The sequence below is a fragment of the Chanodichthys erythropterus genome, chromosome 16 (genome assembly GCF_024489055.1).
Source record: "Chanodichthys erythropterus isolate Z2021 chromosome 16, ASM2448905v1, whole genome shotgun sequence".
Lineage (NCBI taxonomy): Eukaryota > Metazoa > Chordata > Actinopteri > Cypriniformes > Xenocyprididae > Chanodichthys > Chanodichthys erythropterus.
Genome location: NC_090236.1, coordinates 41,955,063 through 41,973,806, shown reverse-complemented (window position 1 = coordinate 41,973,806; position 18,744 = coordinate 41,955,063). Strand labels below are relative to the sequence as shown.

The following is an 18,744-nucleotide window of genomic DNA, read 5'->3' as shown; positions in this document are numbered from 1 at the left end:
AGACCTTTTTAAATAGCCATGACGGGATACTATCCAAAGGACAATTGGAGGGTTTCATCCGGCCTACAATCTCAGTCAATGTCACAAGAGATACTGGCTCGAAATGAGAAAATGTAGCAGAGCACAAAATAGGAACCAAAGGGCCCCTATTACAATTGCCAATCTCAGATCTAATTGCTGTGATCTTATCTACAAAAAAGTTTAAAAAATTTTCACAAGTCTCTACAGACTTTTGGACTGATCACAGATTTTATAGTGCTGAATAAAACTCTAGGTTTATGATAGTTACTAGCAATTAGATCTGCTAGATATTTCTTCTTTGCCTCTTTAACAGAATTCTGATAAGTGGAAAGTGATTCCCTAAAGATGCCATAAGTCACCCGGAGTTTATCCCTCTTCCACTTGCGTTCAGCTTTTCTACAAGCCTGTCTAAGAGCCCGAGTGACCTCATTAAGCCAGGGCTCTGTTTTAGGCTTATTAGATCTAACTCTTAAAGGAGCAACAGAATGTAAAATTGAAGAGCAAGAGGAATTCAATTCATTCAGCAATAACTCCACATCCAAGTGAGAAGGCGGATTCTCCAGATTTGTTGTACAAGGAGCACGAATAAATAAATTTTTAAAATGTTCCACAGCTATAGAGTCTATTTTCCGAACAAAGCGAGTAGGAACATAAGCCTTGCTTATTTCATGATTGAAGGACAACTCAAAAGTGATTGCTTTATGATCCGAAAAGGCCACATCATCTGTTACAATATTGCAAATTGACAGGCCAAATGATAATACAAGGTCTAAAATATGTCCATGTTCGTGACTAGACCCATGCACATGTTGCAGTAAATTAAAAGAGTCAACCAGATTTAAAAAATCTTTCGCTAAAATGTCAGATGTGCAACAGACATGGATATTAAAATCACCCAGTATTAAAAGTCTATCATACCTGGGTAAAAGTCCACTCACAAAGTCAGCAAATTGCTGAATAAAGTCCTTATTGAATTTGGTAGGCCGATATATTAATGCACACACTATAGGGCCCGTATGCACTTTTATTTGAAACAGCTGCAGTTCAAAGCTGGAGAAAACTTCAGCACGCAAAATCCTGCAGTTAAAGGAGTTTTTAAATATAGATGCAAGACCTCCTCCTCGTCCCGTCGATCTAGGATTATTAAAATATTTACAGTTCGTTGGAACAAGTTCAGAAAATGGACTGAGATCCCCACTGTTAGCCCATGTTTCAGTCATAAATAAAAAGTCCAAATCCCTTGCATTAAAAAAGTTGTGCAATATAAACGTTTTATTTAAAAACGATCTTGTATTAATCGATCTTGTATTAATTAAAAAACGATCTTGTATTAATCTTTTCACAGTATGATCATCATTTACCGGTGATGCACAGCGTAGATGGCTAAGATTGCGCAGATTCACACCTCATCTCCAAAGACACGGAGACCGATGTCGTGGAGACTCATACCATTTTTTAATGTCCAGAAGCATTTGGCGATCATAAATGAAACAAGCCGCAGAGTATTGAGCCAAAGAGACTGAAGCAAACACAAATATCAACAATATAAACACAATCTGTCCAGAAAACAGACGGCTTGCCACAAACACTGCCGCCATCTTGGATTAGAACTGACCATATTAGGCCAGTTCTGTCACCACTGCATTGGCTTCCTGTTAAACATCGTATAGATTTTTAAAATCTTGCTAATTACTTACAAAGCACTAAATGGTTTAGCTCCCCAGTACCTGAGCAAGCTCTTAAAGCATTATAATCCTTCACGTCTATTGCAATCTCAGAATTCAGGCCAGCTGATAATACCTAGAATATCAAAATCAACTGCAGGCGGTAGATCCTTCTCCTATTTGGCACCTAAACTCTGGAACAATCTTCCTAGCATTGTTCGGGAAGCAGACACACTCTGTCAGTTTAAATCTAGACTAAAAACTAGTGCTGTCAAAATTAGCGCGTTAACGCATGCGATTAATTTGAAATATTTAACGCGTTAAAAAAAAATTAACGCAATTAACGCGGTTGCAGTTTTTTTTTATTTCCGGTTGTGGCCCATGTGTGTTCAACGTGCAAAGAAATATGGATAAGACCAAGGAAGGACTTTTAGACGGAAAGTTTCAGTATAAAACTCTGCCGGATGGTTCTGTGGATAAAACAAAAGTAATCTGTGCATTTTGCAAAGCCGAATTTAATTACCACAGAAGTAATTTGTCTTTGGCATATCACTTAAAAGCAAAACACCCCACCGAAACCATCTCTACGGGACCTCGCCAATGTAAATTGCAGGAGTGCGTTCGTGGTAAAATGACAAGATCTGTAAGTGATAAAGTAATGAATGCTTTGGTTATTTGGATAGCTAAAAACTGCCGACCCATTAACATAGTAGATGACGATGGACTGCGGGACATCATTAGAACTGCATCCGGAGACGCCTCATACAATATGCCCTCAAGAGGAACCATCATGTCAAAAATACACACTTTGTATGACGATGAGAAGGCACGGAGGATGAACACGTTACAGCAAGCGACACACATCGCACTGACAGGGGACCACTGGACTTCTGTGAGCAATGACAACTACTTAGGCATCACAGTGAACTTCGTTGATAAAGAATGGAAATTGCATTCATTCGCACTAACCGTGTCTAAAACTGAGGAACGACAGTACGCTGAGGCATGTGCGGATCATTTTCTCGATGTGGCAAGAGAATGGAAAATCGAGGACAAGTTAAGCACACTTGGCACTGACAGTGCTTGTAATACGGTTGCTGCCATTTGAACACCTGCCCTGCACGGCCCACATTTTGCAACGAACTGTCACAGTTTCCATTCACGGCAGTGGATTTGAAAGTGTCCTAGCTAAATGTCGCAAGATTGTTGGGCACTTTAAGCATAGTCCATCCAACGCTCACGAACTAATGGAACAGCAAGTTGCATGTGGACAGAAACAAGAATCTCTCGTTCAGGACGTTACGACTAGATGGAATTCTACCCTAGAGATGGTCAAGCGAATTCAGCGAAACAAATCTCCACTGACCACTACCCTGGCTCAGCAAAAGAGCAATGTTGCCATGTTGACTACACAGGAGCTCGCCAAACTGCAAAAGCTGGAGGAACTACTTGAACCTTGCAGGTAACGTTAGATTAATATTATTTTCTCCGTCTCTTGTCTGTTTTCACTATCCCCCAATCTGTGTGTGCGTGTGTGCCCGCTGCCAAGGCATGCTGCGTAAAACAAAAATAAAAATAAGTTAAGATTAGTGTAAAACATTATTAAAAAGGTGAAAAAGAAATAAATATGGTGTTGAACAATGTAATGTAAATAAAATACAATTGTGTGTGTGTGTGTGTGTGTGTGTGTTTGTGTGTGTGAGAGAGAGAGAGAGAGAGAGAGAGAGAATGAGTGAGTGTGAGAGTGTAAGTGTACATGTTACATACTGGCACAAAATTATTTTGTTTGCATTTAATAGCAACATCTTGTGCTTTCCATTGCAGATATGTAACTGAACTGCTGGGAGGAGAGCAGTACATCTCCTGCTCAGTGGTATTGCCAGCCTTGTGCCACTTGTTCAAAATTATGGAGTCCACAGAGGATGATCCAGCCTATGTAGTTAAATTCAAAAATGATTTTGCTTCAGACCTATCTAAAAGGAAGGACAGCACTAATCTCACATGGCTGAAGATCGCTACTGCAATTGACCCAAGGTTTAAAGACCTAAAGTGTCTTCCCAAAGATGAAAGGAATGAGGTGTGGGCTTCACTAAGCAAGCTGTTAATGGCACAGAGTCCTGGAAAACAAGAGTCTAAAGAGACAACAGACCAACAGCCACCAAAGAAGAGAAGGATCTCCGTCTTGCTGGTTTCTTCTGATTCAGAGTCAGATGAAGAGGAAGAGTCAATAGAACAGTGTCTTAACCGCTACAAAGCAGAGCCCAAATTGCACATGGAGGGTTGTCCACTACAGTGGTGGAAAAAGAGAGAAGCAACACATGCAAGGCTGGCACCAATAGCATGCAAGTATCTGTCAACCCCTGCTACAACGGTGCCTTGTGAGAGACTGTTCTCACTCTCAGGTCACATCATTCAAAAGAAAAGGGCCACATTGTCCCCTGATAATGTCAACAGACTGGTCTGTCTCAGCAACTGGCTGAATGTAAAGGAGGACTAAGCAAAATAGTTTCTACTTTATAATTAATGTTCTCAACTCTCAGCAATACAACGTTACAATGAGTACAATTGTTTGTATTCATTCCTTTATTATTATTATTTTTCAATTTCCATATTTGCAATGATTATACTTTGGAATTTTTTTTGCAGTCCACTTAGAATTCAACATGGAAATCATTTTTGCTTTTTTATTGGCATTGATTGTTTTGAAATTCAAATGGCACTTACATGCCTGTGTTTTTATTTCTGTAATAAATATGGCTTTCAAGCCAACAGTTAATTTGGAGGATATTGATGGTTTATTGCAGGTATGTTGTTTACATGAGAAAATCTGTGTTACAAGTTAAACAAAAATTCCAATAAACAATCATATTTTGAATTTAAATAGTTTCTTTGTCTTGAGTTTACATTAATTATTTACATTTTACATTTACATATCCAAAAATTTTTAGTCTTTTAATTGCGATTAATCGCGATTAATTTAAAAAAAAAATGTGCGATTAATTAGTTAATTTTTTTTAATCGATTGACAGCACTACTAAAAACACATCTCTTTAACCTGGCATACATATACCGGAACTGGGAACACTTCCTATAACACCAGATGTACTCCATACATCAGAAGAAGAATAGCATCTACGCTAATATTAGTCTTTCTGTTTATCCCGAGGTTTACCGTAGTCAACCGGATCCGGGCCGTATCCAGGTGAGATCAAGGACCTGCACCTTGACACGACCACAACACACCCCTGAAGTATCAGCAGAAATCGAGTCAACTAGATCATCCACTGTGAAGGCCTCATCAACATGACAACCAGTGGCACAGATCCTCAACAAACCGTCCATACCAGCGTGATGAATACGATCCTCAACTGGATTGAACTAGAATAAATACTTTGAATGTTGCGATCCTATCGGACTTATGATAGCAACCTGAATCGTAACAAAGCACTGTTCGCCAGAGGAGAACTGGCCCCCCGACTAAGCCTGGTTTCTCCCAAGGTTTTTTTCTCCATTTTAACACCTGATTGCCACCTGATGTCACCTGTTGGAGTTTGGGTTCCTTCCTGTCGCCTTTGGCTTGCTTAGATGGGAACACTTGACATTTGATATTCAACAGTACTTTGATCTGCCTGCATTGACACCATTCATTAACAGCTGCTGTGCAGCCAAAAATATATACCAGTTATCACTGTAAAGCTGCTTTGACACAATCTGCATTGTAAAAAGCGCTATATAAATAAAGGTGACTTGACTTGACTTTGTATGAAACACATTTACACATTAATCACACATTAATTTCTCCTCAGACACAGTAGTGAGACTCTTCTCTCATGAGATCCTCTCATGATGATTTCACAGATCTCAATCTATTCTGTAAGAAGGAACAGAAGAGAAAACAATCAGTGTTCAGTGAAACAAAGTGAAAATGAGTTACTATTAGATCCTACAATCTGAACAAGTCTATTCTTAAACTGAAAGCTGTGACAGTGTGATTTTGTTCTCTTTCCTCCTTTGTGTTGTACATTTTAATAACTTCACATTTTGTTCTCACACAAACTCTTTGTTGCAATAAAGCTTAATGATAATTTCCTTTTTATGAATATCTGAAAGGTTTGTTCACATATCAGAGGTAAATATCTTTAATATCACAGTGATGTTTCCTCACCTCAGGACACAGTTTGAGTCTCGTAGGATGTCACAAAGCTGCTTTGAGTCTCCTATCATATTCTCTCTCAACTCAAGCTCTTTTAAAAACTGCAGTACTTTTGAGTTAGTCAAGGACTGAGTTAAAGGAGAAACATCTGTAATGCCACAGTTCTGTAGACTAGAAAGACACAAACAGAAAGATCATCTTACAAAGAAATCATTAAGGTGAAGCATTTTACACAAATATACTGCGAACTCAGACTCATTGTGAGATATTGAGTATAAAGTGTTTTAGTTTAAACTGTTGAAGTGAATTTCAGCATTTTGATTCTTGTATGTTACTGACCTCAATCTCTCCAGTTTACAGTGTGAATCCTTCAGTACGTCACATAGGTGCTTCACTCCTGTGTTTCCCAGTTCATTCCTGCTCAGGTTCAGCTCTCTCAGGTGTGACGGGTTTGATTTCAGAGCTTTAGTCAGGATGACAGACTGTTTCTCTGTAATACTGCAGTAACTCAGACTGAAGACAGAAAGAGAAAATGACTCAAATCATGTGTGAGTTAAATGAATCATGAAAAAAATGTCATACAGTCAATAATAAACCAGCAAAAACATGGAAACTCAATGATATAAATGAACAAACCAAGACAGGAGTGTTTGAGGACACTAGTTACAATCAAAGTCAAAGTAAATCAAAGACAAGTCATTTCACTCTGCAGCCACCTTTGAAACGGCTCTCGGGCATCCAAGTGCAGCTCCTTTCATTTTGAATGGGGAAACATCAAATTCTCCAAAACTGTTCACTAAGCTTACGATTACATTTCATATTTGAAAACACCAATGAAATCTGACAACAATAGTGTCATAAAGCTTGTTTCTCATGCTTTAACCAGCCAATGTGCATACAGAGTCATTAGGGTGAGTCTGAGAACGCTGCCTGTCTCTATAGCAACTGGAGCTTCTAATGGCATCTGCAGTGATGCGATGACTTTACTAATCAACGATTGGCTCTTTCACTTAGAAGGCAGGGCTTATTAGCCATAATGGGTGTTGCACTTTCTCCCAATCATAAGTAAATGGAGTGCACCGTCTTCCTATATGTAAAGTCTGTATTCGTCCTCACTTTACAAATAAGTGAATTTATCACTGCAGATTAATATATAGGATCAATATATAAACATTAGAAAAATTAACATTTTAATGGTCTATTTTCACATTTTTATAAGAACACTCCACTTTTTTTAAAATAGGCTCATTTTCCAACTCCCCTAGAGTTAACCCTCAGGGATCTGAGGATTTTTGGGGCCCTGGAGCAGTTTTGACATGCCCTGACATTTGTGTTTTTTTCAGTTGTTCATAAACATATTAATGGAAAAAGTGTCATTATACTGTATTCAGCACAAACTAGGCTACAATAATATGTGAGGAACATGTATGTACATGTTTGTGTTTTTGAAGGAATAACGTTTATGCGTGGTTATAGAAAAAACAAAAAACTTAAGTCACTGAAATAAAGCCAAAAAATATATATTAAATCTGTGTTCACAAGACTTCTGGGTATTGGAGGTTGTAGACTAGAGTTTTTGCTTCAAAATGAGGTAAAAATTATGCTGCTTGCTTGTTCATATAAAACAATAGAGAGATTTAAATTTTCTAAAACATCTTTGGTCAAGAAACACAGTATGCGTGGAGGCGTGAATCATCATGAATAATGGGTGATTCTCACCTGAGAAGACAAAAGAATCGCATAAAGAGCTCTAATGACCTGCATAAATAATGAGCTCTTTCAGACAGGTAGGCTGTGAAAAAACCTTCTGTTGATCATGTCTCAAGCTCATCATAATGTAAATCAAACATACAGAAAAAACAGCAATACTGTGAAATATTATTACAATTTAAAATAATGGTATTCTATTATATTCTTTAAAATATAATGCATTTCTGTGATGCAAAGTGTCTGAACAGTTATGTTACCTCTATGGCATTTCATATAGACTTTTAGCTTAAAAGCATGCACATTTGGAGAAATATTGATGGATTCTCATGTTTATGTCAATTTTCTATACAGAGGAGTAATATTTATTCATTATTTATTGTCATCACTATGAACGCTGGATACTGTTTTCAATTCATACTTGCAGCCGGAGGGCGCTCTGTGCACCTTTAGTCCACAAATGAATGTATGGAAGAACAGGAACCAGGAACTAACGGCATGTCTTCGGTAACCATGGCTTTAACATCCAGATAAACACTTTTCAAGACAATAAATACACGATTGAGACGATGAATGCATGCATTGCCTTAGAATTTGCCTCTGAATAGCGCTGGCTCCGTGGGCGTGGCCGCATTACCGGATAATGAGCTGAATCACGGATTTCTGACATGGCTCTCTTTTCATACAGATTACATAAACAGAGAATATTTGTTTTCGATTTGACTTACACGATTTAAAACCTGACATTTCAACGTTTCTTTAGACACAAGTCTAATTTTTTTGTCATTAGTATTCACTAAGTTAGTTCATTTTCTGAGAACTATCAGATTGGACTTCGTCAGAGGGAGACGAGAGATACGAGAGATCACGCATTATGTTAGTTTTCTTTATTTTACAAAAAACACAACATTTTGTTTTTACTCTGAGTGTACACAAATAAAAAGATATTCCACAGATTAAAATGGTGTATAGCTCTTAATTGTATGTGCAACATTGACGGAGTATTTTGAGTCTCTTTCACACTGGTTAGAAAAAAAACGCGGTGGTCACGCCGGCGTGACCGCCGACCCAAGGGAGTTAAACTGTTGAGTTTTACTATTTTCGAATCCATTCAGCCGATCTCCGGGTCTGGCGGTACCACTTTTAGCATAGCTTAGCATAGTTCATTGAATCTGATTAGATTGTTAGCATCTCGCTCAAAAATGACCAAAGAGTTTTGATATTTTTCCTATTTAAAACTTGACTCTTCTGTAGTTACATCTTGTACTAAGACCGACAGAAAATGAAAAGTTGCCATTTTCTAGGCCGATATGGCTAGGAACAATACTCTCATTCCGGCGTAATAATCAAGGAACTTTGCTGTTGTAACATGGGTGCAGCAGGCACAATAATATTACACAGCGTCTTTCACAAATGTCTCCATGGTTGCAAGACACGCTCCAGGGGGTCACAGGTGTAAACGGACCAAAACAGAGACTTCTGAAAATGATGGCGTGGACGTCCATGTCCGCTCTGTGTATCCTCGATGACCGTATAAACAATAACATGGAGACTGAACTGCCATATTTACTGGTTTTGTTGTCATTTTTAGCAGCCATAGATCAGTTAAATTCTGCATTATTTTAATACTGCAGCTACATACATGTGCAAGAGGAAACTGTTTACACTTGTACACACATGCCCAGTGTGCATGAAAGGTCATGTAACATGCATTTTCAGCCATGTAGTGTAGACGGTGATCGTTTCCTAAATGCTGTGGAAACGTCAGTGTAGACAAGGTACTAATGTAAACGGGGCCTTAAACGCTTAGTTCTTCTTTCTTTTTTCTGTCGTTTATGTTGAAGTGGTTGTTCTTTATTTCTGCTACATGTTAGATTTGTGATTAAAGACAATTTTTGTCACATTTTGAGTTTGTTTTTTGATTCTCTTTCTGTTCCATTCATGTCTGAGTTTTCTTTGTATATCTTCTAGGTTGTTAATAGTTCAGTCATCCTCGTTCTCCACCTGTTTGTCTCTACAGTACCTTATTTGATTATAGTGTTCGGTTCAGGTGTGTCTAGTTTGTTTCTTCCTTTGTTCTGATCAGTATTTAAGCCTTTAGTTTGTGTTTAGTCCCTGTCCTGCATTAATTCTGTTCATATGTGTTAAAGTGGTTACATATTCCTCTGTTTTGTGTTTTGAGTGATATTAAAAGTCTTCCTGAGGATCTCCTTCATCATGTGCATCATTACTGCCACTAAAACCCTGACAGTGTTATTATATTCTTCATCATGAGCTTCATTACAACCAATTTGTTACACAATTTGTTTGAATTTGTCAGATTTCAGAATATGAAACATTTAAAGCCACAAACTTTGAAATGCTTTAAGGTTTATTCTGTTAATACATTTCTGAATCTTTCTTCAGATGGAGATGCAGCGCTACAGATTATGTGACTTGTGTCCTTTTGACTTAAAGGTACACTAGAATTAAATACTGAATTTACCTTGGCATAGTTGAATAACAAGTGTTCAGTACATGGAAAAGACATACACTGAGTTTCAAACTCCATTGTTTCCTCCTTTTTATATAAATCTCATTTGTTTAAAAGACCTCAGAAGAACAGGCGAATCTCAACATAACACCGACTGTTACGTAACAGTCAGGGTGTACACCCCCAATATTTGCATATGCCAGCTCATGTTCAAGCATTAGAAAAGGGCAGAACATCTAGATCTGTGCACAGCAGAATCATCAGACTAGGTAAGCAAGCAAGAACAATGGCGAAAAATGGCAGATGGAGCAATAATAACTGACATGATTCATGATAACATGAGATTTTTAGTGATATTTGTAAATTGTCTTTCTAAATGTTTCATTAGCATGTTGCTAATGTACTGTTAAATGTGGTTTAAGTTACCATAATTTCTTACTGTATTTACGGAGACAAGAGCTGTCGCTATTTTCATTATTAAACACTTGCAGTCTGTATAATTCATAAACACAACTTCATTCTTTATAAATCTCTCCAACTGTGTGTAATGTTAGCTTTAGCCACAGAGCATACTATCAAACTAATTCAGAATCAAATGTAAACATCCAAATAAATACTCTACTTACGCGATTAGACATGTTGCATGATGAACACTTTGTAAAGATCCATTTTGAGGGTTATATTAGCTGTGTGAACTGTGTTTATGCTGTTCAAGGCAAGTGCAAGCTCCGGGGGCGGGAGAGCATGAGAATTAAAGGGGCCGCAACCTATATATCGGTGCATAGTTAATGATGCCCCAAAATAGGCAGTTAAAAAAGTGAATAAAAAAAGATCTATGAGGTATTTTGAGCTGAAACTTCACAGACACATTCAGGGGACACCTTAGACTTATATTACATCTTTTAAAAAGACGTTCTATGGCACCTTTAAAATAAATTAAACAGTAAATACAGTATAATGATACTAACTCTAGTTTCTCCAGCTTGAATTGTGGGTTCATCAGTAGATCACTGAGGTTTTTCACTCCAGAGTCTCCTAGTTTATTCCAGCTCAGGTTCAGCTCTCTCAGGTGTGACAGGTTTGATTTCAGAGCTGAAGTCAGAACAGAACAACCTTCATCTGTCATATCACAGGAGCTTAAACTACATTAGAGAGAAGAAAATAACAGAAGAAAAGAAAACTCTTTATTCTGTAAAGTCACATCATCTTCATAATTAAATAAAACAGAGGAAAGAGAGATCATCATCTTTATTTCACCAGATCACAAAATACTAAGATGAAGATTTTTCCACAATTATAATGTGAACTCAGACTCATTAGGCCTCATTTATCAATCTAACATAGAAATTAAAGACATATTAGGCTATAGTGGCATTCATTATAAACAACACACGTCAAGTCAAAATTAATTTATTTAAAGTGAAATCTCTCTTATTTAGCAAGAATCCAATTATGTTTCCATATTTGCCATGTAACATTTGGTTGCTAAACTATTATTGATTATGTAAACAATACGGCTTTGTACTTCACTGTTGTTCCAATATTCACATAAAACAGCATCCTTCACTGCACAAAACTGTGTTTGGTTGGGCGCTGGGCTGATTTTGCAGTGGAACATTTAAATTGAGCACTGTAACTTATGTTTGGTTGACTGCATTTGTGTTTGATGATGAATGGCTGAAATGTCAAGTTAGCAACGCTAAAACTGATGTTGTGTGCGAGGTACCTGCGTGATCACTTGAATTTAATAAAATAAGGATAAAAAACAAACAAATACAATGTGTTAGAGTGTCACAAAAATGAGTGTAGCTTATACTACTTGTTGTGCACTTTTTTTCTTTTACTAATCTGTTAATTAAGTGAAATAGCCTACATTTCATGTAGTCTGATTTAGCTATTTTATTCCTTTTTTATAGGCTAGTTAATTTGTTCTGTTTTTCTCCACAGGAGCACTGTGTGATGTGAGGATTCACACACATCATGTTCTGCTGCTTATGCTACTATTTGTGAATGTAAAGCTAAACTCCTGGGGAAAACAAACTAATATTTGTGCTATTATTAATGGATCTCAGAAACATGTCTATTCTAATTTAATTTAATTCTAATATGACATTCTAATCTTAACGGTTCTATCAATTAGTGAGCTTCAGTTGTTTGTCAGGGATATGATCTAAATTAACAAAATGCTCTCATCACAATTCTCCAGCAGATTTACTATGCAGCAACACAAGTTCATGTTAACTCAGAAACTTGCGTAAATGAACTGAGACCTGATGTGAGATCTGATCATAGTGACCGCTCACGTCCATATTGATAAATGCCAAGTTTTGGCCATACACCTAATTTTCTGTCATATGTTTTGTGTCATAAATAAGGCCCACTGTGAGATATTGAGAATAAAGTGTTTTAGTTTAAACTGTTGAAGTGATTTTTATTACAATTTTTTATTATATTAGAATTTTGATTCTTGTATGTGAATGTTACTGACCTCAACCTCTCCAGTTTACAGTGTGAATCCTTCAGTACATCACATAGGTGCTTCACTCCTGAATCTCCTAGTTTATTCCCGCTCAGGTGCAGCTCTCTCAGGTGTGACGGGTTTGATTTCAGAGCTGAAGTCAGGATGACACACTGTTCTTCTGTAATCCTGCAGTAAATCAGACTAAAGACAGAGAAATAACAATAGTTCACATCTATGATGATCATCTTATTGAAGAGCTTCAGCAGCATTTAGTTTCCAATAGTCTGTTCTGAAACCCAGTTACACTAGTTCTGTGTGCTGAAGATACTGTTTCTTCTCTTTCATTCAAACTATTTATTTGACGTCTCCATTCTTTATTCTCTGTTGAAAAGGCAGATTTCTGCATGAACACAATCAGTGCATTAAGGGTGTGCATGAATATTTGAATAGTCGTATACCCAATCTGTATTTATTATTCATAAAAATAAAAATACTTCTCGAATTTTACTATGTTGTTTTGCTGGCTGTAAATGCAGTGAATCCATGATAAATCCCAAGCACTGAAACTAGCAGTTATAAATAAATGCGCTGAGTGGCACTGTGGAGCGAATTTAACAAGTTCATTGTATTATCACATAATGTAGCTGTCTGCCTCGCGAAGATTGGAATTACTTTGATGAAAATAATCTTACTATATGGAATTACTTTTGATCAGATTAATTAATGAAACTGAGTTATCATAATATCACCACCACAATGAGAAAGCACATGAAATCCAAACACCAGTCGAATGAGGAAAGACAGCTGTCCATCACTGCATTTGTGACAGGTAATCACAGCTGTACCTCAAATGAGCCGAGAAGATAACTGATCTGATAGCAAAATGATCTCGAGACATGTGCTTCCTTTAGTTTCGTCGAGGGAGACAGGTTTAAGATAACACAAGAAAACACAAAGTGCTGTTAGAAACTTTGCTCAGTTCACCGTCTATCTTTGTGTCTCTGAACGTCTGTCAGCACAGTGTTTTCTCACCCGACCCGCATATATGTTTTTCTCAACATGAACATGTGAAACAATATAAACATGATAATCTCATGCTGACTCGAGTGTATATGTGCGTTCTGTAGTATAACTGCAGCAGTCTGATTTATTCATGTTTTTCTCGTTTGTGCAGCTTGAGCTTAAATGCCTTTGTTCTTTATATTTTTTGTGTGCACATATTGTTTAATGTTTTCAACTAAAAGAAATCCTTAAGATATAACGTAATCTTGTGTATATTCCCTAATCGTGACAAAAACTTGATGAATAAAAAATATAATGTCTTTTTTTAGTTAAACCTCATTTAAATATTTTAATATTTGATTTTTATAAGCCCAAATGTTTGAATGCAATATTTCTGAAAAATGCCCATCCCTACAGTACATCATATCAAATGCTGAAAATTAAACAATTACTAACTTGATAAAAAAGTGACCAATAGGGAAAACAGAAAGTGCAGTGCTAAAAAGAATGAAACATAGGCTCTGCTGTCATAAACTTAAATAACTGCTGTAACTGCTGTACAGTATAATGATACTAACTCTAGTTCCTCCAGCTTGAATTGTAGGTTCATCAGTAGATCACTGAGGTTTTTCACTCCAGAGTCTCCTAGATTATTCCAGCTCAGGTTCAGCTCTCTCAGGTGTGACGGGTTTGAGTTCAGAGCTGAAGTCAGAGCAGAACAACCTTCTTCTGTCATATAACACCCTCTTAAACTACATTAGAGAGAGAGAGAGAGAGAGAGCAGAAAATAAGACAGAAGAAGAGAAAACTCTTTATTCTGTGTAACGTCTGCATAGGATTGGATTAGCAAGTATAACTATAAACTATAAACTTTGTTTGAGTTTTAACTCCTTGAACTTTTGTTCGTAAATCTCACATTGGCTCCGCCCTGGCTGACATTATCAGATCACTTGACACATTTTATGGCCGTATCGATGGTTCCCCGATTCTCTCCCTTGTGACTTCAAATGATTGTGGTCAACTCAGATCGAATTACTGCGAGCCATCCGGCAGCATTCCAGACGCCGTCAAACTCCAATACACGAACACGCACAGAGGAACATACCAGGACTCTCTTTAAGTCACATTCATTAAAATATGATTAAAATGTAATCCTGCAAGCCTGTATTCCAGTTTTAATCATGTATTGAATATTAAGTTATGACTATAGTTGTGTGGATTGTACCCCAAACCTTTATATGCTAGTATAAGACTGTATCTATGTCTTTATGTCTTTTGCACCCTGGCATGTTTAGTAACTAATTCTGTCAGGATGCTGTAATTAACTATGTATGTTCTGTTATGATACCATGCATTAGTCTATTTCTAAGGTCTTTTAGAGTAAAAGTTACCAATTCTGAAACCATCATAAATTATGCAAATTGAGCCGCAATACAAGACAAAGAACTTTTCCCTCCTCTAAATCCACGCTGGACATTGGCTGTTTCACCCAAGGAGGCGTTTTGGCTTATTTGTCCTTAAAAAGACAACCACACGCACGTTCCCTTTGTCTCTCGATGGTCTCTCAATTGTCCCTCACCATTTAAAACACGTCTCGGCGACCGCGCTTCCATCACATGCTCCTCTTCTTCGGGACGACCATCTTTTTGGCACAAGTTTTCAGACAGGCAAGTAACTACAGCACCTGAACTTATGCAAGTAACAACTTCTTTCCATGTGCTTTAAGCTCTGTGTAAACTGAATTTCCTTGCTGGCTCTCAAAGGTTTTAACTGTTTGTAATTTGCCATTCTTTTGATCACCTCTGTTTTCTTGACTTTACTTTCGTTTTCTATATATGTGTATTATTTGTGTATATTTAGCCGTATAACATTTGTATTTGTAGTTTCATATATTAAATACATTATATTCATGCTCGATTGTTCTGCTGCTCATTCAGAAAACCAAGTCACTTCTACGTTTTGATTCTGCAAAATTGCTTTACGATTTAAAGCTAAGAATAGGAATTTAATTCTCATGGCCGGAGAATAACTTCATTTCTTTTTTTTAATAGTCAATGAGAAAACTAATGGTTTGCTGGACAAATGTCTAGTCTTTCTAAAACAACTATTAAACTAGAACTAATCATATATGTAATTAATTATAATCCATTGTAATTAATTTAACAATATACACAATATATGCACATAATTCCCTCTTTGGTCAATCTATATTATAATTAACCATATCACGTTATGATTTAATTATATACACAGTGGGTACGGAAAGTATTCAGACCCCCTTAAATTTTTCACTCTTTTTTATATTGCAGCCATGTGTTAAAATCATTTAATTTCATTTGTTTCCTCATTAATGTACACACAGCATATTGACAGAAAAACACAATTGTTGACATTTTTGCAGATTTATTAAAAAAGAAAAACTGAAATATCACATGGTCCTAAGTATTCAGACTCTTTGCTCAGTATTTAGTAGAAGCACCCTAATCTAATACAGCCATGAGTCTTTTTGGGAAAGATGCAACAAGTTTTTCACACCTGGATTTGGGGATCCTCTGCCATTCTTCCTTGCAGATCCTCTCCAGTTCTGTCAGGTTGGATGGTAAACGTTGGTGTACAGCCATTTTTAGGTCTCTACAGAGATGCTCAATTTGGTTTAAGTCAGGGCTCTGGCTGGGCCATTCAAGAACAGTCACAGAGTTGTTGTGAAGCCACTCCATTATTTTAGCTGTGTGCTTAGGGTCATTGTCCTGTTGGAAGGTAAACCTTCGGCACAGTCTGAGGTCCTGAGCACTCTGGAGAAGGTTTTCATCCAGGATATCCCTGTACTTGGCTGCATTCATCTTTCCCTCGATTGCAACCAGTCATCCTGTCCCTGCAGCTGAAAAACACCCCCACAGCATGATGCTGCCACCACCATGCTTCACTGCTGGGACTGTATTGGACAGGTGATGATGGTTTTCTCCACACATACCGCTTAGAATTAAGGCCAAAAGTTCTATCTTGGTCTCATCAGACCAGAGAATCTTATTTCTCACCATCTTGGCAAACTTCATGCGGGCTTTCATGTGTCTTGCACTGAGGAGAGGTTTCCGTTGGGCCACTCTGCCATAAAGCCCCAACTGGTGGAGGGCTGCAGTGATGGTTGACTTTCTACAACTTTCTCCCATCTCCCGACTGCATCTCTGGAGCTCAGCCACAGTGATCTTTGGGTTCTTATTTACCTCTCTCACCAAGGCTCTTCTCCCCCGATAGCTCAGTTTGGCCGGACGGCCAGCTCTAGGAAGGGTTCTGGTCATCCCAAATGTCTTCCATATAAGGATTATGGAGGCCACTGTGCTCTTAGGAACCTTAAGTGCAGCATAATTTTTTTGTAACCTTGGCCAGATCTGTGCCTTGCCACAATTCTGTCTCTGAGCTCTTCAGGCAGTTCCTTTGACCTCATGATTCTCATTTGCTCTGACATGCACTGTGAGCTGCAAGGTCTCATATAGACAGGTGTGTGGCTTTCCTAATCAAGTCCAATCAGTATAATCAAACACAGCTGGACTCAAATTAAGGTGTAGAACCATCTCAAGAATGATCAGAAGAAATGGACAGCACCTGAGTTAAATATATGAGTGTCACAGCAAAGGGTCTGAATACTTAGGACCATGTGATATTTCAGTTTTTCTTTTTTAATAAATCTGCAAAAATGTCAAAAATTCTGTGTTTTTCTGTCAATATGGGGTGCTGTGTGTACATTAATGAGGAAAAAAATGAACAAATGATTTTAGCAAATTGTTGCAATATAACAAAGTGTGAAAAATTTAAGGGGGTCTGAATACTTTCCGTACCCACTGTATACTTCACCCATGACTTGAGCTAATTGATTAAATACCTGTAATTTGTTACATCTGTAAAGTCACATCATCATCATAAGCAAATGAAACAGAGGAAGATCATCATCTTTATTTCACCAGATCACAAAATACTAAGATGAAGAATTTTAAACAAATATAATGTGAACTCAGACTCATTGTGAGATACTGAGTACAAAGTGTTTTAGTTTAAACTGTTGAAGTGATTTTCAGCATTTTGATTCTTATATGTGGAAGTTACTGACCTCAATCTCTCCAGTTTACAGTGTAAATCCTTCAGTACATCACATAGGTGCTTCACTCCTGTGTTTTCTAGTTTATTCCAGCTCAGATCCAGCTCTCGCAGGTGTGACGGGTTTGATTTCAGAGCTGAAGTCAGGATGACACACTGTTTCTCTGTAATACTGCATCTATTCAGACTGAAGACAGAAAGAGAAAATTATTCAAATCATGTTCAGTTCATGTGTGAGTTAAATGAATCATGAATAAATGCCATACAGTCACTAATAAACCAGCAAAAACATGGAAACTTAATGATATAAATGTAATTACAGACTCTAGATTAATTACTCTAAATTAATATATAGGATCAATATAGAAATTACAGAAAAATGAACATTTAAATGGTCTATTTTCACATTTTTAATGACAGAAAATCTTGTACATGAATCCATTATTAAGTCATTTTAGATTATAATTTACAATCTCTAAATACACATTTTGCTTAATAAAAGTATAAATAAATTATAGAATAATCTATTTGTGTCACAGTTTTGTTGTGTTTTATTATCATGGTGTTGCTGTCTGTGTGTGTTTCCTAGTTAGTGTTCTTGGTTAATTAGTTCCTGCACCTGTTCCAGGGGTGTCCAAAGTTCTGCAGAGTTTAGCTTCAACTCTCCTCAACACACCTGCCTAGACGTTTCTAGTAAGAGCATGATTAGCAGGTTCAGGTGTGTTTAAGTGGGGTTGAGCTGAACTCTGCAGGACCCGCCAGGAGCAGGATTGGACACTGCTGATAAAGGCTCCGTTTACACTAGTGCCTTTACATTTTAAAATGCATAGCTTTTGCCACGGGTTCGCCTGTTGTTTACATTGCTCCTGTGTTTTTACCCTTGAAAACTGAGACTTTTAAAAACAATGGCGTAGTTGCCCATGTCCGCTCTGTGTATCCTTGACGACTGTGTAAACAATAACATGAGACTGAACTCCACTGAACTTTTAATACTGCAGCTACTGACATGCACAAGAAGAAATGGGTTACGCTTGTACACACATAACCAGTGTGCATGAACAGTCATGTGACATGCGATTTCAGTCATGAAGTGTAGATGGAGATCGTTTTTGAAAGCTGTGGAAACGATGATCATTTTAAAACAAAAACGTACTAGTGTAAATGGGGCCTTAAA

General features: G+C 37.3%; 1 protein-coding gene and 1 pseudogene across 1 annotated transcript; one reads left to right on the top strand and one right to left on the bottom strand.

The window, feature by feature from the left end:
• The first annotated feature begins 2,091 nt into the window (after positions 1-2,091).
• On the top strand, positions 2,092-4,228 carry LOC137003850 (E3 SUMO-protein ligase ZBED1-like; annotated as a pseudogene).
• A 155-nt stretch (positions 4,229-4,383) lies between these two features.
• LOC137003849 (ribonuclease inhibitor-like) lies at positions 4,384-18,492 on the bottom strand. Its single transcript, XM_067364105.1, has 8 exons — positions 18,449-18,492; positions 17,584-17,757; positions 14,060-14,233; positions 12,507-12,680; positions 10,987-11,160; positions 6,178-6,351; positions 5,851-6,009; positions 4,384-5,556 (listed from the first exon to the last, which is right to left on the bottom strand). The coding sequence occupies exons 1-8, from the start codon at positions 18,490-18,492 to the stop codon at positions 5,547-5,549; spliced, it is 1,083 nt and encodes a 360-aa protein (XP_067220206.1). The 3' UTR covers positions 4,384-5,546.
• Positions 18,493-18,744: the final 252 nt, after the last annotated feature.

What these genes read in the sequence shown, in the direction of transcription:
- LOC137003849 (XM_067364105.1), bottom strand. Translation starts at nt 18,492, where the DNA reads ATGGGCAACTACGCCATTGTTTTTAAAAGTCTCAGTTTTCAAGG. An exon ending in AAAAGTCTCAGTTTTCAAGG is followed by an intron (nt 17,758 to 18,448) that starts GTAAAAACACAG and finishes TTCTGTCTTCAG; the next exon opens with TCTGAATAGATGCAGTATTA. An exon ending in TGTAAACTGGAGAGATTGAG is followed by an intron (nt 14,234 to 17,583) that starts GTCAGTAACTTC and finishes TCTCTAATGTAG; the next exon opens with TTTAAGAGGGTGTTATATGA.